This window comes from Phodopus roborovskii, unplaced genomic scaffold (assembly GCF_943737965.1).
Source record: "Phodopus roborovskii unplaced genomic scaffold, PHOROB, whole genome shotgun sequence".
NCBI classification, from domain to species: domain Eukaryota; kingdom Metazoa; phylum Chordata; class Mammalia; order Rodentia; family Cricetidae; genus Phodopus; species Phodopus roborovskii.
Genome location: NW_026125665.1, coordinates 1,188,277 through 1,209,317, shown reverse-complemented (window position 1 = coordinate 1,209,317; position 21,041 = coordinate 1,188,277). Strand labels below are relative to the sequence as shown.

General features: G+C 52.9%; 2 protein-coding genes and 1 non-coding gene across 3 annotated transcripts; all 3 read left to right on the top strand.

The window, feature by feature from the left end:
- Positions 1–6,438: 6,438 nt before the first annotated feature.
- Positions 6,439–8,404, top strand: Rpl18a (ribosomal protein L18a). The gene is made up of 5 exons (XM_051178220.1): positions 6,439–6,527; positions 7,468–7,647; positions 7,737–7,866; positions 8,074–8,183; positions 8,275–8,404. Exons 1-5 carry the CDS (start codon positions 6,510–6,512, stop codon positions 8,365–8,367), a joined length of 531 nt encoding a protein of 176 aa, XP_051034177.1. The 5' UTR covers positions 6,439–6,509; the 3' UTR covers positions 8,368–8,404.
- Positions 7,888–8,018, top strand: LOC127217290 (small nucleolar RNA SNORA68). The gene has a single exon (XR_007834083.1). It is a non-coding gene; the product is annotated as a small nucleolar RNA SNORA68 (small nucleolar RNA).
- A 2,804-nt stretch (positions 8,405–11,208) lies between the features above and the next one.
- On the top strand, positions 11,209–19,579 carry Slc5a5 (solute carrier family 5 member 5). Its single transcript, XM_051178134.1, has 15 exons — positions 11,209–11,573; positions 12,179–12,244; positions 12,538–12,589; positions 12,694–12,761; positions 13,525–13,679; positions 13,921–14,061; positions 14,149–14,278; positions 14,711–14,799; positions 15,021–15,133; positions 15,205–15,275; positions 15,610–15,696; positions 15,770–15,951; positions 17,420–17,544; positions 18,476–18,591; positions 19,475–19,579. The coding sequence occupies exons 1-15, from the start codon at positions 11,217–11,219 to the stop codon at positions 19,577–19,579; spliced, it is 1,857 nt and encodes a 618-aa protein (XP_051034091.1). The 5' UTR covers positions 11,209–11,216.
- Positions 19,580–21,041: the final 1,462 nt, after the last annotated feature.

The following is a 21,041-nucleotide window of genomic DNA, read 5'->3' as shown; positions in this document are numbered from 1 at the left end:
GACAGAGGTAGGCAAATTTTGTGGTCAGCCTGGACTACATAGAAAAATCCAAGACACTTAAAGGTACAGGGAGACCCCACCAAAACACCAGGGAGCTGGAGAACCAGCAGCCTCATGCTGCAGTCTCCGCCCCTTGCAGGGGGCCCTGAGTGAAGGTGCAGAACAAAGCCAACAACCTGTTTTGTTTGTTCACACTTCCTCTGTCACCAGTCCTTCGGGATTTGAACCCAGGAGCTGAATTTGCACTCTTCCAGATGCCTAAGGCTCTTCTGTTTTCTTTTTTTCCCATCTTTCTCTGTATTCCACAGCGACCTCAAACTGTCAAATCTCCTGCCTCAGCCTCCTGGCTTTGGGTAAGGCATGCCTGAGGTATCACTCCTGTAGTTAGTGCTGATATTACAGTCTGGTCTCTGAGGACCTGGAGCAGTTCAATACATCTCCACCACGAATCAGCTGGGGAAAGGTTCCCTATTAAGCTTTGCAGACCAATGGCTCAAATGTTCTGCAAAACTCTCAAAATCAGTCTTGTGTCCTTGAGTTTTTCTGTCCCTGAAGTTCAGGGTCTAGGCATGGGGAGTGCAAAGCCAAAATACTAGACTTGAGACTCAAGTCATGTCCCTCAACCTCTGTTCACATCTAGATCCTGCCAGCTAATGGGTTTTGTATCGGGGCGGAGGGAGGGGAGGGAGGGAAGGGAGATGGAGGAAACTCTGTGAGGCCTCCGGCAGACATTCTGTCTGCAATATTCCCAAGTTCAGTCAGACATCCCTCTTCACTGCTGGAGACAGACAGCTCTCAGCTTCCACATGAACCATATCTACCTGTCAGCTGCTCACCTGAGCCATGCCCTTAGCCCCTCCCTGTGTGATCCCAGGCTGTCACTCCATCCCTGATCCGCACCCCCAGCCCTCCCTGAGGGAACCTAGGCTGTCACTCTACCCCTGAGCTAGGTCCTCAGCACCTCCCTGTGGGATCCGAGGCTGTCACTCTACCCTGAGTCACACCCCCAGCACCTCCCTAGAGGGTTTTAGGAAAAAATAGACCAGGGTCCCTTGGAACTTAAAATGTTCCCTCCTCCATCTCCCAAAGATGGGCTGGCAGATATAGCAAGTTCAACTCTGTTGAGCTTTGCGAGCAATTGGTATCACTCTGACAGTGACCACAGTTTTCTTCATCCCGGCAACAGCCCTGGAGTCCCTGCATCCCATGCAGGGCTTTTCCAGTCCCATCACCACCAGCTTCATGCCGCCCCCTGCCAGCCGCTTGAGGAATTGTTGGCTGAGCCCAAGGCCATGACCCCTCAGTCTGCACCAATTGGGAGCTGCAGGAGCTAGTGATGTTTGCCTGGCCTAGCTGCCTTCACTAGCAGCTCCTTCTGTTTTCCAGGTTAGGCACCCTGCTCATCTCAGTTTCTGAGAGAGGGATGCACTCCCTCAGGCAGTGAAGCGTTCAGGCTGTTTTTTTGTTTCTCTGTATGTTCCCTTAGAAGTCAAGGGAGCATGTAAACTGGACAGGACAATTGGTCTTAGACATTCATCTTCTGTATCCTGCACAACTTGCAAACATCACTGTACCCTGGCAACCACAACTGTATTGATTCTGGCAATTGCCCCTATATTCTGTTTCTGATGAAAGTATAAAAGGTCTGATTGTGGGGTTGGGGATTTAGCTCAGTGGGAGAGTGCTTGCCTAGAAAGCACAAGGCCCTGGATTTGATCTACAGCTTGTGGGGGGAGGAGGCAAGAAAAAACAAAAAGTCTAATTGTTCTCAATATGCTTGTCATAGGCTCCATCTTGCTGTGTGTGGCCTCTCCACCCCTCCAACCTGCTTGATTTAATTCCTCATGGCAGTCCCATAAGTAAATGTGGGCACTTACAGAGTGCCTCCCTCTTCCTAACAGGCCAGTCCAACCTGTGCCCTCAGGTTGCCCTCCCAGCCTTCCTGGTGCTCCAGCTTTCCCATAGCCTGGTCAGAGTGTCTTCCCACCATCCCCTTTATTTCTGTTTCCCTCTTGACTATAATGGTTGATTGATTGTTCCTCCTGGGTGTGCTTTTAGATCCAGCTAGTGTTAAGTGATCGAATTACATACCCATACATTACTCAGGGACCAGAGAGAATCTGAATCTTACCAGTGTGTACAGTGACTCACCTATGAGGAAGTCATCTTCAACAGGGATGAGTTTTTGGTTTGTTTGTTTGGTTGGTTGGTTGGTTGGCTTGGGGTGTGTACAAGACAGGGTTCGCCTCTGCTCCCAGGTGCTGGGACTAAAGGTGTGCTCTATCACCACCAGGCCAGGACTGAGTGGGGGGGGGGGTGGAGATGGGGGTGGGAGAGCAGCGGCACATGCCACATGTGCCACAACTGGGAAGTTAGAGGTTGGGAACTTTCAGGAGTCAGTTCCCTTCTTTCAAAAGTGATACCTGGGGATCAAACACAGGTTGTCAGGCTTGGCAGCAAACACTTATATCCACAGAGTCATCTTGCCAGCCCAGTCACATGCACCTTTCTGAATTTTAATTTATGTGTAACGTTGTTCTGCCTACAAGTATGTCTATGCACCAAATGTGTGCCTGGTACCCAAGTAGATCCCCTGGAACTGTAGTTACAGACAGTTGTAAGTGGCCACATCAGTGCTGGGAATTAAACCTGGGTCCTCTGGAAGAGTGGCCTGTGCCCCTAACCGTTGAGTCAGCTCTCCAGCCCCTATCCAGGAATTCTTTTGTAGGAGTTAACTTTGTGACATCTCGGAGTCTGACTTGTAACCCTCCCATCTCAGTCTCTGGAGTGGCTGGGATGTCAAGTGTGGGTGTCCACAGAGTAGGTAGACTGTGTGGGTATGGATAAGCACAAAAGTGCATGTGACAGTATGTTTGTGACAACAAACTTTTCAAAGTAAGTTCTATGATTATTGGACCCAGTGGTCCACTTCAGGTCCCCAGACTTTGTGGCAAGTGCCTTTCCTTTGCCAACTGAGCCATCTTCCTGGCACCTTTGCTGGTTTTTTATTTTTATTTTTTGAAGCCCTTTTCTTGTAGCTCAGACTGACCTTGAACTCCTTATCTCTACCCTCAGCCTTCCTCATGTTGGGGTGACATGTGAGTCACACCATACCCTTTATCCCCTTGCCCATTAACTCTGTGGGCTTCACAGAGCAATATGGAGACCCAGAGAAGTTATAGAGAAGTTAAAGCCATGGGAGAAAACCACTGGGGGTGGGGGAGGCTGAAATCAGACAGAATGTGGTGCATAGGGGCTGCAGAGGAGCCTAGGGGCCTGCAGATCACAGCTGGGAGTTAGCTAAGCCACTGGGAGAATCTGATGAGGCTCCAGGGCTCAGAATTCATTAGAGTCTAACTGATCAGTGATAAATGTTGGTGAACCCTGTTGGTGAAGCCAGACTTCATGGAAACAAAACAAATGGAATATTACCAGGAGCAGCATTCACTGACATCTGGAAGGAGACAAACTTAGTCTAGGAGATAAACTTAGTCTAAGAGAAGTGATGAGTTGGCAAAATGGCTCTCCCAGCCTCCTGGGCACCAAGCACACAGCTGGTGCACATATATGCATGCATACTCATAAATAAGTTTAAAGGTCCCTAAGTAAGCTGCATGTGGAACACATACCTTTTAATAAGAGTACTGGAAAGGCAGAGGCAGGTAGCTCCCCGAGTTTGAGGCCAGTCTGGTCTAGCAAGTGAGACCTTGTCCCAAAATAATAAAATTTAGTAACCAAGTGTCATTTGTGATGGGGCATAGTGGCACATGCCTGTCATCTCAGCACTGAGGAGGTTGAAGCAGGTGACTCAGGAGTTCAGGAATATTGGTAGCTACATGGTGAAGTCAAGTGCAGCCTGGGGGGGGGGGAAGCATGTTGTCACAGAAGCATAAGGTGGGCCAAAAATTTCTTAGAAATTTTTCTGTCCTTATATTTAAAAACTATCAATAAAAGTACCTTTCAGATAAATGGGGTGGTGGTGGTGGTGTGTGTGTGCGCACGTGCGTGTGTGTGTGTGTGTGTGTGTGTGTGTGTGTGTGTGTGCCGTGCGCGTGCACCCCAGCACTTGGAGGCTGAGGCAGGAGAGAGATGAGAACGGAGGACAACGCACAACGCCCCAGTCTTTGCATACAGTGAATGGCTCTAACCATGTCAGGGCTTGCCTTTCTCCCTCATCCCCTCAGCCTTGCCAAGGAGTATATCTGAAGCTGGACCCCAAGGCCCATCCCCTTATTTGGTCACTTCCTTATACCTGACTAAAACTCCAAGGTCCAACTATCAAAAAACTCTGAGTTCTAACAATCAAAACTCATTATTTGGCTAACCTGTCCAGTTGGGATTTACCAACTCACCCTAGTACAGACTTCCCTGTTTTCTCCTTCAGAACTCCATCTGCAGACATGTGCTGCTGCCTTTGCCCCACCCAGAAGCACCCCAAGCCCCATCTGTCCTTCTGGGTAACACATCTTAGTGCTGAGAATGTGGTCTCTGGGTGTGTCCTGTAAAAAACTGACTCTGAGGCCCCTTCACATAGCCTTGGCCTTAATCCCCAACCCAAGGCAAGGGAATCCTGGGGAACAGACAGTAAGGCTGAGGGCATTTTGGGGGTACAGGGACTGGAGTGAGCAAGGAGGGGACACTTCTGCCTGGTGACTGACAGATCAAAGTGGTGTGGTCTGAAGCCCCAGATTAACCGGGTGCACTGTGGAAGGACAGAGGTACAGTAGAAGGCCAGCAATCCAGAACCCTGAAGTCCACCAACAGGTGGGATTCTTCATAGCCCCCAGGACTAGAGCCTGATGGAGTGAGAGGGTGTGTTAAGGCTGCAGCCTATTGTTATTCAGAAGAGGCTAAAGGGGGAATCTGCACATGGCATAGGAATTCACAAGGCCAGGCTCAAGGCTAAGGCTGGGCCTGTGGTACTGACTTCTTCACTCATTTCCTGCATCTCATTTCCTACCCTGTGTCCTTTCTGTATAGGTTGCACCCCAGGTTCTGTTCTGCATCTTACAGAGTACCTGCAGAACAGAGGCAAAGAACAGTGCGTTCCAGCAGCGGGAGGCACTGTGTCCTAGCCTGCCCATGGCACACCGTCACACTCATATGCTATTTAGTTAGGGGGGAGTGTTGCAGTAACATGAAATTTTGTTATGTGGCCAGCATTCTCCTGCCTCAGTAAGATCACAGGCATGTGCCACCACGCCCAATTTCTAAATCTTACAACTATCCTAGGGGCCAGGAGTGTTAGTGGTTTCCTCTGAGAGCTAGGAAAACTGAGGCCCCACAGATAAATGATAAATGGGACAGGGTAGCCCGACCAGCAAGCAGCCCAGGTTGGTAGCTCTGCCTTGCACTTGAGCCAAAGGGAGGCGCGCGCCACCTAGTGGCCGCTAGCGGAGACACACTGCGGATATTGTCTCCTGTCTGCCTAGTTAAGGGACAGAGACCTGGAAAAGAACAAAGTTAAGAGATTAAAATTCGCTGGGCGTTGCTGGCATGCGCCTCTCTGTGAGTTCGAGGCTAGTTCTAGGACAGCTTCCAAAGTAATACAGAGAAACCCTGTCTCCAAAAACAAAAACAAAAACAAAAAAAAAAAAAATTTAAAATTAAAAAAAAAAAAAAGAAAGAAAGAAAGAAAAGAAAAAGGCCCGCGGGTGGCACACTCTTGCATCCCAAGAATCAGGACCTGAGGCAGGAGAATTAGAGTGAGTCACAGGCCGGCCTTGGGTACACAAATCCTGTCTCAACACACAATAAAATAAATTGATTACATATAAAAAGATCGATGGGGCTAGAGAGATATCTCAGCAACTAAGAGCACTGCCCGGGCAGGGTTCGGTTCCCAGCACCCACAGGAAGGCTCACAACCATTTAACTCCTGTACCAGAGGACCCGACACTGTTTTCTGGCCTCCGCAGGCACCAGACACGCCGGTGATGCAGACACACCTGCAGGTAATAAACTCACACACCTAAAAGAATTAAAACAATGTTTTAAAAGGATGGATAGGAGTGGGGCGGTGGTAGTGCAGGCCAGGAAAAAAAGGAAGCAAAGGAAAGAAGGAAGTGAAGGGTGAAGGAAGGAAGGAAGCGAAGGGAGGGAGGGAGGAAGGGAGGGAGGAAGGAAGGAAGGAAGGAAGGAGAAAAAGGAAGGAGGGAGAGGAAGGAAAGAAAGGGGAAAAAAGACTGCTGGATTCGAAATCGAGTCCATTACGCCTACCATTCCCAGCATCCCCCGCGTGCAGAGGCTCTGTCGTAGCTCCGGAGAAATGTGCAAGAGCTCGTCGCTGTGCCTCCTGGGAATTGTAGTCTCTGCGGGAGAGAGGCGGGGCTTTTACGTAACTGATCTGTAGTCAATAAAGAACCTAAGATTTTAGAGTGCTAACATATGTATCCAATGGACGCACGGCATCAGGAAGGGCGGGACTTCCGTTAGAGACTCCATGGTGAGAGCCTGCGCGGAAATCAACACTTCCTTTTGTGACTGGCGGCCAAGGAGGACGCACCGCCATGAAGGCCTCAGGCACGGTAAGGAGCCCGTAGTACGGCTGGGGGCGCGGCGCGGGCGGCGGGACGGCGCGGAGTTACTGTATCGGGATGGCGCCGTGCACGGCCGCCGGGACCCGCTCTCCAGTCACGGGCAGCTCAACGAGTCGCAAGCTCCTCGCGGCAACATGGCGGCCGCCGCGTGCTAAGCATCAGCCGAGGGAGCGGGTGGAGCTGGGCCTATATGGGAGCGTGCACCGCCTGGCAAGCCATTTCCCCGACCTCCAACAAGATCCTCCTGTCTGGGAAATTTCCTGGCACACTGCCGCACTCTTGTGATAGCAGAACCCGGAAAGTTGAGTGAGGCAGGATTATCGCGACTTCCAGTATAGAAAGACTCCGTGCACTACCCCCCCCCAGAAAAAAAAAACAAACGAGAGATATGGGTCTAGTGCTCAAGAGTTTGGGAGGGCAAGTCTGGACACACTCAATTTCTAAGCTAATCTGGAGTGCTAGACGCGCATGTAGGTGGAGCATTGCCATTTGTTAGACATTTGACAAGTGCACATTGCAGCCCCTTACAGCTCTGAAATCATCAGCCTGGTGCAGCACACTTGTTATCCCAGTACTTGGGAGATAGAGGCACACAGGTCGGGAGTTGAGTCATCCTTAGCTATTTCCAAATTGGAGGCCCAGAATGTCCTGCCTGATGCTTCTGAAGGACAAAGAGTAATTAGACTTCTAAAGTGTGTCTCACATTATTAACTCGACCCTCCTGTGCTTGCTTGTGAGAAGCACATGACTGACCTGGAGTGGGGGACAGACAGATGCTGCCCTCCTGGCAGCTGGTGAAAAGCCAGTTTGGAGTGTTGAGGGAGAACAGTGGCCAGAGTGGCCTGCCACTGGGTTACTTGGTGTATTTAGGAAAGGCCCGTGGGGTGATGGAGCAGGGTCCATCATCCTCCACTACCCTCTCTTTCAGCTTCGGGAATACAAGGTGGTGGGACGCTGCTTGCCCACCCCGAAGTGCCACACGCCACCACTATACCGAATGCGCATCTTTGCACCAAACCATGTGGTGGCCAAGTCCCGCTTCTGGTATTTCGTGTCACAGCTGAAGAAGATGAAGAAATCATCTGGAGAGATAGTGTATTGTGGACAGGTGTGACCCGAGGCCCCATGGGATGAGAGTCCCTGGACAACCCTACACCCAGGGTAGCACACCTCACTCATTGTCCTCCCCACCCACAGGTGTTTGAGAAATCACCACTGCGTGTGAAGAACTTCGGCATCTGGCTGCGCTATGACTCCCGCAGCGGCACACATAACATGTACCGAGAGTACCGGGACCTGACCACAGCTGGTGCTGTCACACAGTGCTGTGAGTCCCCAACCCAGGCCTCCTGCACCCAGCCCAAGAACTACTGCTGTCTGTAGCAGCAGTTTAAACAGTGGTGCATACAGCAAAGGGGCTTCGTCGCCTTTGGGGGGCTGTGTGGTGCCCCCCAGAGTGAATCAGGAGGCTCCACAATCCCAGGGACAGGCAACTGAGGGGGTGGCTGGGGCTAACTTCCTTTTCTCTCCACAGACCGAGACATGGGTGCCAGACATCGTGCCCGTGCACACTCCATCCAGATCATGAAGGTGGAGGAGATCGCAGCGGGCAAGTGCCGTCGGCCCGCTGTAAAACAGTTCCATGTGAGTGACCCTGAGTGGAGGCTGACGCAGGGCTGCAGGGGGTGGTTCCACCTGCTTGGGCCCTGGATATTCATTCCCTCCCTTTCCACAGGACTCCAAGATCAAGTTCCCATTGCCTCACCGTGTACTGCGGCGCCAGCACAAGCCACGCTTCACCACCAAGAGGCCTAACACCTTCTTCTAGACCCAGAAACCCACTGAATAAAACTCGAGTTCTGCCTGGCTCATTGCTTCTGTGTCCCTGAAGAGGTCCCAAGGGGCCCCTAAGCACAGGCTAGCCCTAGCTACCTTATCTCAGTGGCCATTCTATCCCTTTTGTATAACCATGTACTACCATAGTAACTTACCCTCAGCAGGTTGCATCCACTAAGCCCTTCCTGCCTGGGGCCCTGTGTGTGATGTTGAGATGGCTATTTCTGCAGTCTCCGGGATGCTAACTCTGGCCTGAGAATTCCAGGCAAGAATGTGATCCACCCCTAGGACCTGATTGAGCCCCTTATCCTGTTGATGGGAATGAGGCCAGCCAGGGACCTGGGCCTCCAGGCTGCCTCTGAGAACTAGAGTTAAGACTATTACCGAATGTCAATGAGGGTGCTGGGGGGATGCACGGGGGGGGGGGCGTAAGTAGCCCTAGGCACGCAGAGCAGTCATGGGGCTCCAAAGGGTCAGGTGTGACCAAGCTGGATTCTGAAGGGAGCACAGACTAGTGCTAGCCACGTGGGCACTGGGGGTGCACTCCACTGGCTCCTGGAGATGAGTAGCACTAAAGTGTGCTAAGGTCAAGACTGTTTTGGGCAGACCTTTAATCCCAACACTTGGGAGGTAGAGGCAGGTGGATCTCTTGAGTTTGAGACCACTCTGGTCTACAAAAGCTAATTCTAGGACAGCTAGGGCTACACAGAGAAACCCTGTCTTGAAATACCCCCTTCCCCCCAAAAGAGACATGGCTTACCAGGATTCCTGTTGGTTGAAGAATAGAGAGTGTGGTATCAAATTTGCATTGTACATTTTAACACCCTGTCCTTTGGTGGCCAGAAGAGGTCATCTCGTCCCTGGATATAAGATTGGTGGGTACTGGAATTCTTCCCCCAAGAGCAGCCACTTTCCATGATCACTGAGCCATCTCACCAACCAAGAGGGGGACACCGATCTTAGTCCTGTCACCCTCCACCTGCTCCTCCCCATGAGATACCCTTTCCAGCTTAGGCGAGCTGTCATGCTTGGCAGGTTCTCCATAGACACGGGAAGAGTTGGTCCCCTCGAGCTTCATCAGCTCTTGTAGAGGCCCTGAGTTGGAGTCTTCAGCACCTAATTAGGCCCACGTCTGTGACACCAGCCTCTGCAGGCCCCTGCATGCCTATGCACCTTCCCCTTCAAGGTTAGATGCTGGTGTCTTGACCCTGCATAACTTCATGTTCATCTGCTTCTGCCTCCTGAATGGGCCTTTAATCCCAGCACTCGGGAGGCAGAGGCAGGCAGATCTCTTGAGTTAGACCCCGCCTGATCTACAGAGCGAGTTCCAGGACAGCTTCCAAAACAATACGGAGAAACTCTTGTGTCGAAAAACCAAAAGAAAAAAGACTTTGCTGCTTGCTTGGTATGGCCGCTAGTGGGTACCCACGAGCCAATCCAACTCGTGCAGCTTTCCCTCCTCTGCAGTCCTGGTTAGGGAAGGTTCTTCCCCTCCCACTCCTGTTCCTCAATGCTCTCACCAGTTCCTTGGCTCCAGGATGCCTCATGCCTGGCCCATCTCCCCTAACTCTACCCACTCTGAAGCGTTCCAAAAACCTGAAAGCCCTGGGTTCAAAATCTTCAGATGTCACCCTGCCCCCCACCTCCCACCCCAGGACTCGAGCCCTCTACATCAAGGCTTCGGAGACCACTTAGCTGATCCAGCAGCATTTCCAGCTCCTTCCTGCCAAAGGCCCCTTGCTACCATGGGGGCCTTGCCTGGAGATTCACATCTGATGGAGACAGTGCCAGTGAGATCAATGTGGAATAGGGCCCTTTGAGCTGGTTTACAGTCTGAGGCAACCAGAAGGCAGGCGTGTGCTGCAGGCCTTCCACCTGCTTGTTTGCCCTAAGTGTGAGGGATTTGACAGGGCATCAACCCCACATTCCCCACCAATCATCCGGGAAGGGTCCCACGGTGACTGCTCCGGAGCCTCTGCATCGTCCCAAGCCGGAGTCAAGTCCTCGGTCCACGACCAGCTTCTGCTTGGGATCCAGTTCTTGGCCCAAGTACCAGCAATTGAAAGAATGGACGCCCAAAGAACAAGCAAACAAGCTTTGCGCGGGCAGGGTGGTCCACACTTATCCCAACACCAGCGAAGCCGAGGCAGAATTGTCACAGCTTAGAAGCAAGCTGGAAGGAAGGAAGGGAAGCAGGACCAGGCCAGGTGTGGAGCACACTCATGTCATCCTGGTCCTGCCTCCTGCCTCAAACACACACACACACACACACACACACACACACACACACACACAGAGAGAGAGAGAGAGAGAGAGAGAGAGAGAGAGAGAGAGAGAGAGAGATCTAGACTGTCCTTACACAAATGGGGAAACTGAATCCTAAACCAGAAGGGATAAATTCTCCAAGTAAGACCTCACTTGGAAACCCGAGCTCCCAGGGTTGGACAGATCTCAGTCCCACAAAGCGAAGAAAGCAGATGTCCGCTGGGACTCGGTCGTGAGCTTTCCCAGTGCGGGGCTCCTCTTAGCTCCAGGTACCAAAGCCCAGTAGGCTGTGCTAGCGTGGGTCAGAGCCTCCATTGACCTGTCTGTAGGGGAAAGTGTCAGGAGCTCCCCCGCCCCCACTGCTGCCCGCACCCCTGCAGGCCCAGGGCGGAAAGGGTGCGGGTCGCGTCCTCCCCCTAGGCTGGGGGCGGAGCCGCGCTGACCCCGGAGCCCAATAAATCCGCGACGCGCAGAGCAAGGGGACCGACGGCACAGTAGGGACAGGCACTGCTAGCACGCGCTGACCGAGGGTTCCTGAGGTCTCCGCATCCTTCCCGAACCGAGGCACCTGTCCCCATGGAGGGTGCGCAGGCCCCGGCGAGAGCCACCTTCGGCGCCTGGGACTACGGCGTGTTCGCAGCCATGCTGCTAGTGTCCACGGGCATCGGGCTGTGGGTCGGCCTGGCCCGCGGCGGCCAGCGCAGCGCCGACGACTTCTTCACCGGGGGCCGGCAGCTGGCAGCAGTGCCGGTGGGCCTGTCGCTGGCCGCCAGCTTCATGTCTGCAGTGCAGGTGCTCGGGGTCCCCGCCGAGGCGGCGCGCTACGGCATCAAGTTCCTGTGGATGTGCGCGGGGCAGCTGCTCAACTCGCTGCTCACTGCCATGCTCTTCTTGCCGGTTTTCTACCGCTTAGGCCTCACCAGTACCTACCAGGTAGGGGACTCGGTCCGTGGGAAGGTTCCGGGAATATGCCGCGGGCGTCGGGCAGGGCCAGGAAGGAGGAAGAGGGAGTCGGGTCCCACAGCTCGAAGCAGCCTCGGGCGGTGGCTTCCCGCTGACAACTGCCCCCCACCGCGTGTGCCCGAACCGGGCCACCCACCCGCGCCCGCACACGGTTCAAACTCCTGAAACGAGTCGCAGGGCCCCGCAGGATTTCCCAACTGTTCAATGCGTAGTGAAATGGGATGGCGCTGGCCTGTCGTCTCAGCACTGGGGAGGCTGAGGCAGGAGGATTGCCATGAGCTCCAGACCAGCCTGGACTCACTAGGGAGATTCCAGTCTCAAATCTGAGGGCGCAGCTGGGCACCCTGCAACCGCCCAACAAGGGTAGTGACAATCTGAAGGCTATGCCTGATATCTCAGTACTAGAGAACCTCTGGCAACAGGATTGCCTCGAGTTCCAAGCCAGCTTGATTTACAGAGACCCCGACTCAAAAGAACTGCGTAAGCGTAGCTGGGCACCAGGGAGAGAGTGAGAACAATGAGGGTGGCTGAGGGGTCATCTTCCCGGTGACCTCCAGCTCTGGCTCCCTCCGCAGTACCTAGAGCTTCGCTTCAGCCGAGCGGTGCGGCTCTGCGGGACGTTGCAGTACCTGGTGGCCACGGTAAGCCAGCTGCCCGCCCGACCACGCCCACACCAGCTACTCAGTCCGCCCCAACCTGACTTCACGCCACGCCCCCATACTGCCTGGCCTCACCCATCGTGAGCTCAGGTTCCAGGGTACCTAACAGGACCACACCCACAACTCCACCCTCATACTGCCTGGAGACACTCTCCTGCCCAGCTCCACACCCTATCCCTCTTGAAAACTCCCTCTTTTAACCCCGCTCCGCCCCTCCTTCTATCTGGCCCCGCCCTGTTCCCCCACACCTTGGCTGATGTCCTCCCCACCCGCAGATGCTGTACACAGGCATCGTGATCTACGCGCCCGCGCTCATCCTGAACCAAGGTCTGACTGGAGGGTGGGAGAGGGATTGGGAGAGCAGGAGCCCAGGCTGGAACTCATGTGAGCAGGAAGAAAGCTGAAGGCCTGACAGGAGGTGTGTTTTGCAGTGACCGGGTTGGACATCTGGGCATCGCTCCTGTCCACGGGAGTCATCTGCACCTTGTACACGACGGTGGTGAGTGGGCCGTGGCCACTGCATGGTCTTAAGGGCGACCCCAGGGGGTAGCACCATCCTAACTCCCCTCTCCCAAGCTAGCCCCTTCTTAAACTGGGCTTCCACAGCCCTTCTTCCTTGAGGACTGAGAGGCTATTGGGCAGGTGCAGCGGGTGTGGCTGAATCCAGCAGCCCTGAGGAGTTTTGCCTTGCACTGGGTTCCCTGGTCCCTGAGTTGTAGCCTTTGCCCTTCCAGAGTGAGCTGGTTTCAGCTGGAGCTGGCTGAGAGTCTGGCCTGCTCTTCTCTGGGTCCCATGTCTTGGCTGTGCCACCTGAGGGGCTGGCATGTTCCTGGTATGGGGGCTCAGCTTTCAGTGAATGCAGAAGACAGGGAGAAATAACAGTGTGGGAAATAGACGTAGCTGCTGTTGCTGTCACAGCAGCACTGGGCAGGCTGAGGCTGAAGGCTTGTAAGTTCTAAGCCAGCCTGGGCTACAGAAGCCTTAAAAACAGGATAATTATAATAGATATTGGAATATTTGCTGGGGCGTCAAGTGCAAATGCATCTTTTTCACCCATTATCTTGTTTAATCCTCCAACCAACCACAATAAGGTACACATACTATCCTTATTTTACAGGTAGGGGAACTCAAGAGGGGGCCTTACCTTGGTTCCCTGGACCACAGGAAGCCAGGCAGGATGGAGTCCGAAGCCTTCTTCCTGGCTCAGTCCTGTTCCAGCAGCCCTGGACAGGCCTGTGACCCGTGTCCCCTTTCATGCACAGGGTGGTATGAAGGCTGTGGTCTGGACAGATGTGTTCCAGGTTGTGGTGATGCTCAGCGGCTTCTGGGTGATCCTGGCCCGCGGCACCATGCTCATGGGGGGCCCCTGGAACGTGCTTAGTCTTGCTCGAAACCATTCCCGGATCAACTTGATGGAGTGAGAGACAAGGCTGCACTCTGTAGCCCAGGCTAGCCTCACATCTATGCCTCCGCCTTCCCAGCATTGGGATGATGGGATGGTAGTTTTCTCAAAGGGGAACAAAATTCAACATAGAAAACTCCTACTCACACTTCAAAACTCACTGCCAATGTCCCCTTAGGATCTAGAATAGCTATGGGTGATCTGGGGAGGGGGGGCATCTTCACATAGTCAGCAACCTGCCTCATTCCCTACTCAGTTTTGACCCTGATCCTCGAAGCCGCTACACCTTCTGGACTTTCATGGTGGGAGGCACACTGGTGTGGCTCTCCATGTATGGTGTGAACCAAGCCCAGGTACAGCGCTACGTGGCCTGCCGCACCGAGAGGAAGGCCAAGCTGTGAGTATGCAGGTGAGGGACCCAAGCAGAGGCTTCTGAGACAGGCTGCCCTCCCCACACACTTCTAAAGCTACCCCATCACCTCAGGGCCCTGCTTGTCAACCAGCTGGGCCTCTTTCTGATCGTGATCAGTGCCGCTTGCTGTGGCATCGTCATGTTCGTCTTCTACAGAGACTGTGACCCCCTCCTCACCAAGCGCATCTCAGCACCAGACCAGGTGAGCTCACACATCAGACCCTGAGTCCTCCCTTTCTGCCCATTCCCATCCAGGATGCTGTAGGGGCTGGAAAAGCATTCCTTCTAGAGGACATGGTCTGTGTGTACGTCTTGAGCTAGGAGCTCAGAGGAGGTGCTGGGAGGAGAGGGGGCTGAGTGAGGGGCAGTAAGGAACCATGGTGGGTGTGTGAGCAGGCAAGAGGAACATGCCAACTGAATCACAAAGATGCCCCTGAGGACATCAAGAGGAGATGAGATCTCAGGCCAGCATGACAATCATAGCAGCTGGACTGTTGAGGCAGGGTCTCAGGTAGTTCAGGCTGGCCTAATTCACTATGTAGATGAGGCTGGCCTGCCCAGTACACCAAAAGCATAAAAAGAACCACCCACCCATGTCCTGTGTGTGATGGCCAGAGGCCTCTGTCTCCCACAGTACATGCCACTGCTCGTGTTGGACATTTTTGAGGACTTGCCTGGAGTCCCTGGACTCTTCCTGGCCTGTGCCTACAGCGGCACCCTCAGGTGACCATCTGCTCCTCCCTCTGCTGTGGCTCAGCCTCTGGGTGCTCTGATCCACACTGACTGGCCATCTCCTTGAGGATGCTAAGTACTGACCCTGTCCATTAATTTTGGAGGAGGGCCCCAGGCATAGGGACTGCAGCAGGACAGTGTCTAATGACCTGTGCTGAGGCCACAGCACTGTACCCTGAGGCCCTTCCCTGCCTTTCTTTCTCCACTGGCAGTACTGCATCCACCAGTATCAATGCCATGGCAGCCGTCACTGTGGAAGATCTCATCAAGCCACGGATGCCTAGCCTGGCACCTCGGAAGCTCGTTCTCATCTCTAAAGGGTTGTGTGAGTTTGGGGAACCAGGGTGTGGGGCCAGGGTGGCACTCCGCACTGACTGTGACACCCCTTCCCCACAGCCCTCATCTACGGCTCAGCCTGCCTCACGGTGGCTGCTCTGTCCTCGATGCTGGGAGGTGGTGTCCTCCAGGTGAGATCCCTACCCCACCTGCCCTGCACCCCCAACATGGGTCCCACCCAAGGCTCAAGGAGATGCCCAGGCCACTGGGGACACTGGAGGGGCAGGACTTGGCACGGTGAGCATCTGTCATCCCGGAGGCTGATGCGGGAAGATGAGTTCAAGGCCAGCCTTAGCTACATAGAGAGGTGGAGGGCATGCCTGAAACCCATCCCTGTCGTTGTCTACCAACTGTCGTTGATAAAGAGGACTGGGGAAACGGGTGCAGAGCAGTCTCTAGGCCTGCAGTGGGAGTCCTGAGAGATGGTAGCTAAGCCCAGCCCTTCTTTCTCCACCTGCCTCGCAGGGCTCCTTCACGGTGATGGGCGTCATCAGTGGACCTCTGCTAGGTGCCTTCACTCTAGGGATGCTGCTCCCAGCCTGCAACACGCCCGTGAGTGGGGAGTGGACATGGTCTGAGGGGCAAGGTAAAGAAACATCACCCCTCATGGTGGCTCCGCCCCCAGGGCGTCCTGTCTGGATTGGCTGCAGGCTTGACTGTATCCCTGTGGGTAGCCGTGGGGGCCACACTGTATCCACCCGGAGAGCAAATCATGGGGGTTCTGCCCACCTCAGCAGCCAGCTGCACCAACGCCTCGGTCCTCATGGGCCCACCCAGAGCTGCCAACGCCTCCAGTGGGGTTCCCAGGTGAGCAGCGCAGGTCGGGGTCTAGGGTGCGATGTCAGGATGTCAACGGGAAGGAACTGAGTGCCAGGTACAAAAACAGTCTGTGCAAAGGACCTGGGACCACGTTTGGGTTCTAGAGGATACAGGGTTGTGAGCTGGGCTTAACAGTAGGAGTCAAAGGCAAAGGCATTGGCTGGCTTTGACTTTAGTATTGTATTTTACTTGTTTGCAACAAAGTCGCATGTAGCCAGAACTTTCTATGTAGCCAAAGATACTTTGAACAAATCCCTGATCCTCCTGCTTCATGCTGCACACTAGGATGGCAGGTGTGCCCCAACATATTTGGCTATTTTTTTAATAATGTTTTGGGGTGTAATTAACACCCTATAAAACTAGCCATAAAAACTCTGGTTTAGCTGGATCTGGTGGCATGAGCCTGTTAAGATGCCGGCAGCAGGTGAGATCATGGATTCTTTGGCTGTAGAGTTAGTTTGAAGACAATTTGGGCTTATGTTAATAAATTAACATTTTTAATTCTCCTAGCTTCTTGGGTGATCCATGTTTTCTGTCTGTGGGTTTACCTCTTCTAGGCTTTTCATATTGAACAAAATCTTAGAATATGTGGGATTTTGTGTCTCAAGTTGTTTTGAAAGTTCATCAATGATTATCTGTTAATGAAAGATATACCATTGCATCTTTCCTTTTCATGGCCGAGTAATATTCTATTGAATGGACATACCACAAATGTGTAACTGCTGATCAGTTAATGGACATGTGGGCAGTGTCCTGGTTGGGGCTGTTGTGAACAGAACTTCAATAAACCATTCTGCGCAAAGCAAAGTGTGCATAAGCTTCTACTCCTCAAGAGGAGGCCTGGGCTGGGATGTAGCTCAGTGGCTGAGAACTTTTCTAGCAAGGGAGGGAGCCTGGGTTCCTTCTAGAAAAATAAAGAGAAAATGCTCCATGCCCATTTGAAACTCCAAGACTTGATCATTGAACTTCCCATTGAAGTTTTTCTGAGAGTCCCTCTGATTCAGAGGGTGCATCTATGGAGGTTGACCAAAAGGTTTACTTTTCTTTCTTTCTTTTTTTTTTTTGCTGTTGTTGTTTGTTTTATTTTTTGTTTTTTGTTTGTTTGGTTGGTTGGTTTTTGTTTTGTTTTGTTGTGACAGGGTTTCTCTGTATTGTTTTGGAGCCTGCCCTGGAACTAGCTAGGTAGATCAGGCTGGCCTTGATCTTACAGAGATCCGCCTGCCTCTGTCTTCCGAGTGCTAGGATTTAAGGTGTGCACCACCAACCGTGCCCGGCCCAGTTTACTTTTTTTTTTTTTTTTTTTTTTTTTTTTCTAAACATTCAGTTTCACTTTTTCCAAAATCAATGGGGAGCCATAGTGGGCAGGGAGACCCAGCTCCTCAACAGGTCTGAGCTGACACGGTGGTGGAGTGGGTGGTGTGGGTAGACAGCATCTTGTGCCTGCCCCCTCCCCCAGCTCTGGGACGGAAGCAGGCCGCCCCGCCCTCTCGGACAACTTCTATGCCATCTCCTATCTCTACTACGGGGCTCTGGGCACCCTGACCACCATGCTGTGTGGTGTCCTTATCAGCTATCTAACAGGTAAGTGCAGCAGCTTCCGCAGTTCATCCTCCTGACTCCACCCCCACTCTCCATCTGCTGTGAGCTGGCACCCTTGAGGCACCCTGTGCCCCTGTGCCCCATGAGGCCGGTTCTATTGTGCAGGTGTGGGAAGTGTTGCTGGTTCCTTCAGGAGAATCCAGGCCAAGGCCCTGGGATGAGGGGCGCTGTCCGCGGTCCTGAAGCCATATCTCTGCATGGGGAGGTTCCTGGGCCCAGTAGAATTCAGTTTGCTTGGGTTTGAGATGGGGGAGGGGTCTCACTCTGTAGCTCAGGCTGACCCTCACACGTGACAATCTCTAGCCTCAGCTTCCTGAGTGCTTGGATTGTATGTGTGCATCCCCACACTCAATTCATGCTATACTTACTTCTCTTAATTCACGTACTTCCTTTTGAGACAGGGTCTCACGTAGCTCAGGCTAGCCTCGAATTCCTTATGTAGCTGAGGCAGACCTTGAACTTAGGATCCTCATGAGAACATGCACTGCCACGCCTGGCTTATGTGTTCTGGGAATGGAAGGTGGGACTCATCCGTGCACCACAAGGAAGCCCTCCACCACTGAGCTTCCAACCCATTGCTAGCCAACCACAGCCCAAGCCTGGGTTGTGCCTCTGATAGAGTTGATGCCCTCAGGCTTTTGCTGAACTTCCAGACACTAGGGTTGAAACAGTGAGTGGACAGAATGCTGGACACTCTCAGCCTGCTTAGTGATAGTGCCCACCTATGATTGTGCCCATTCCAGAAGCAGAGGCAGGATTGCCATGAATTCCCAGACAGACTAGGTACCCTGTCTCAAAAGAGAAAATTAACCTAAAACTAAAGCCAACCGGACTCCCCACCAATGGGCAGCCATGGATGGAGCCCGGGCTGGACCAGCACCCAAACTCGAGTTCCTGTCCTTCTGCCCCTCAGGCCCCACCAAGCGCAGCTCCCTGGGCCCCGGACTGCTGTGGTGGGATCTTGCTCGGCAGACCGCATCCATGGCCCCAAAGGAGGACACTGCCACCTTGGAGGACAGCCTAGTGAAGGTCAGCTCCAGCTTGGGTCGCTGGGCGCCAGGGCCGTGGGGACCCAGCGGGTGCAGCCCCAGGGGCTGGGCAGATTCCTCTCTGCTGTTAAAGCTATCCCTTTCCCAGAGCTGACACACAAGAGCACTGTCTATTTTTATCATGTCTGTTTTTTTAAACAATTATTTCCTGCCTGTGGCAGGGGAAACTGGTTTCCCTGAGAGAGAGACACTGCTGAAGAATATTCTTAAGATAACATTACTTAATTCAGAATTACATAAGGAAAGGGGGGTGGACTGGAGCCGAGCTAGGGGCGAAGAGCTGGTGCCCCCCAAGTGGGATACACTGTCACCTCCTGAGAGACCAGAGTGACACAAAGAAAGAGGCTTTCTAGCAGGTGACACCAAAGGCAGAAGTGTGGAGTGGGAAGCCAGCCTGAGCTGTAGCAGGCTTGAGGCCTGTCCGGCCCATGAGAGCCTGTCTTAAGTGACAGTGAGAAGGAAACAGTGGCTTGTCTGCCCTGCAATCACCGCTGTAGCTGTTGGGCATCCCCCGCCCCCTTCTGGCTTCAGGTGTGCACATGCTGACCAAACTTGCATACCCATAATACAAAAATAAAGTAACAATAATGAGTCTGGGTGCGGGTATGGTGGTGGTGTCAGCATGGGACAGGACAATCACCGTAAGTTTGAGGCTCCCCTGGGATACAGAGTGAGACCCTGTCTCAAAACATAGCCTGAGATAGAACAAGGCTGAGGCTTGGTAGAGTGCCTGCTCAGCACCGGGTGGTGGCGGCAGGAGGTTGAGCTGGGGGTGGGCCACCGGGCACGTGGCCGATCTGGTCCTCGGGGAGGCCATCTGGGGAGGATATGTGATGTCCTCCGCTTTCTCTGCTTTCTCTCAGGGTCCGGAAGACATCCCTGCGGCGAGCAAAAAGCCCCCTGGCTTCCTGCCAGGAGACGAAGCCCACCCGCTGTCCCCCAGCCACGATCTTGAGACCAACCTCTGAGGGCGGGGCCTTAGAAGGCCAATCGCGGGTCGTGGGCCAGCAGTCTCCTTTCTGATTGGCTGGACGGGAGCGTGTTCAGAAGCTTGGTTGGCACAGGCCTCGCCCCCTCCCGGGTCCCCGGGTCCCACCCGCACCCCAAACGAAGAGGGGTGGTTCTCCATCCACATAGGAAACGTCTGGAACCTTCGGGACCTTGTAGAGCTGCAGCCAGTGGCCGAGAAAGCCCAGCTGCTTCAAATTGAGGTTTGGAGCTGAGCCACCCAGGCACATTTAACAGGCAGAGAAACTGAGGGCTGTCATCCAGACACTGGGGAGGTTCAGAAGTTCAAGGTCATTCTGAGCTACACAGTGTATTTGAGGCCGGCCTGGGCTACAGGACACCCTTCTCCAAACAAACAAATACAGGTAACCTGGGCTGGCCCCATGCTCAGCGGTAAAGGGCTTGCCCAGCATGCAGTGGGCCCAAGGTCCCATCCCCACCACCACGAAGGAAATTTTAAAAAATACTGGAAGGGACAGACGCAGTTCAGGGAAACCAAGGCAGAGGGAGAACCAGGTGTCTCCAGGACACAGAGCCCGAAGATTGCTGCAGCTGCCAAGAGATGGATTCTCAGAGCCTTCACAAGGCACATGGGTGTGGTCACAATCTCTTTCAGCTTCCAGGAGATCCCATGTATGTCACCTCCCAAGCTCTCCACCCTTCACACCTGGGTACTGCTAGGCAAGTCTCTACCACTGAACTGCACACCTAAACCTCCATTTTTTTTTTTTTTTTGACAAAAGGTCTTAAGAAAGTCTGGATGATGTCTAGTTATCTCTCCATGCTTTTGTTTTTAACGATATTCCACTCTTTTTCAATGCCAAGTAGTATTCTATTGTATAGATACACCAAAATGTGTCATCCATGCCCAGCAGGATAGCCAGATTGCTTCCAGCTTTTGTCTACAATGAATAAAATTGTGTTCATGTACGATGGCATTTGACATAATCAGTTGGCTATCAGTATCAGTATGGAACCCATAGATTAAAACATATTTTTAAAAGTTTTAATTGAACATACATGATCATCATTTGGGGTCCTGGTTCCCTAGACAAATAGTGTAAGAAATATCTACAGACACAAGCCTACACTGTAAGTTAGGGAATCTACAGAAGCAACTGCAGTGGTATACACCTGAGATCCCAGCCCTCAGAAAGCTGAGGCAGAAGGATGCTGTGAGTTCCAGATTCAAAAAAAAACAAAACAACAACAACAAAAAAGGGCAACAAGAAAATAAGTATCATGACCTGGCAAAGATTTGTTGTATGCGTCTCGGTAACTACTCCCGAATAACCACACAGAGACTTACTATTAGTTAATATAAATGCTTGGCGATACCTCAGGCTTGTCTCCAATTTAAATGAACCCATTTATATTAATCTATGTACTGCCCCCATGAAATCTGTGAACATATTTCCAGTC

What these genes read in the sequence shown, in the direction of transcription:
- Rpl18a (XM_051178220.1), top strand. An exon ending in TGGTGCTGTCACACAGTGCT is followed by an intron (nt 7,867 to 8,073) that starts GTGAGTCCCCAA and finishes TTCTCTCCACAG; the next exon opens with ACCGAGACATGGGTGCCAGA. An exon ending in CCGCTGTAAAACAGTTCCAT is followed by an intron (nt 8,184 to 8,274) that starts GTGAGTGACCCT and finishes CCCTTTCCACAG; the next exon opens with GACTCCAAGATCAAGTTCCC.
- Slc5a5 (XM_051178134.1), top strand. Translation starts at nt 11,217, where the DNA reads ATGGAGGGTGCGCAGGCCCCGGCGAGAGCCACCTTCGGCGCCTGGGAC. An exon ending in TGGGAGGTGGTGTCCTCCAG is followed by an intron (nt 15,276 to 15,609) that starts GTGAGATCCCTA and finishes CCTGCCTCGCAG; the next exon opens with GGCTCCTTCACGGTGATGGG. An exon ending in CCTTATCAGCTATCTAACAG is followed by an intron (nt 17,545 to 18,475) that starts GTAAGTGCAGCA and finishes TCTGCCCCTCAG; the next exon opens with GCCCCACCAAGCGCAGCTCC.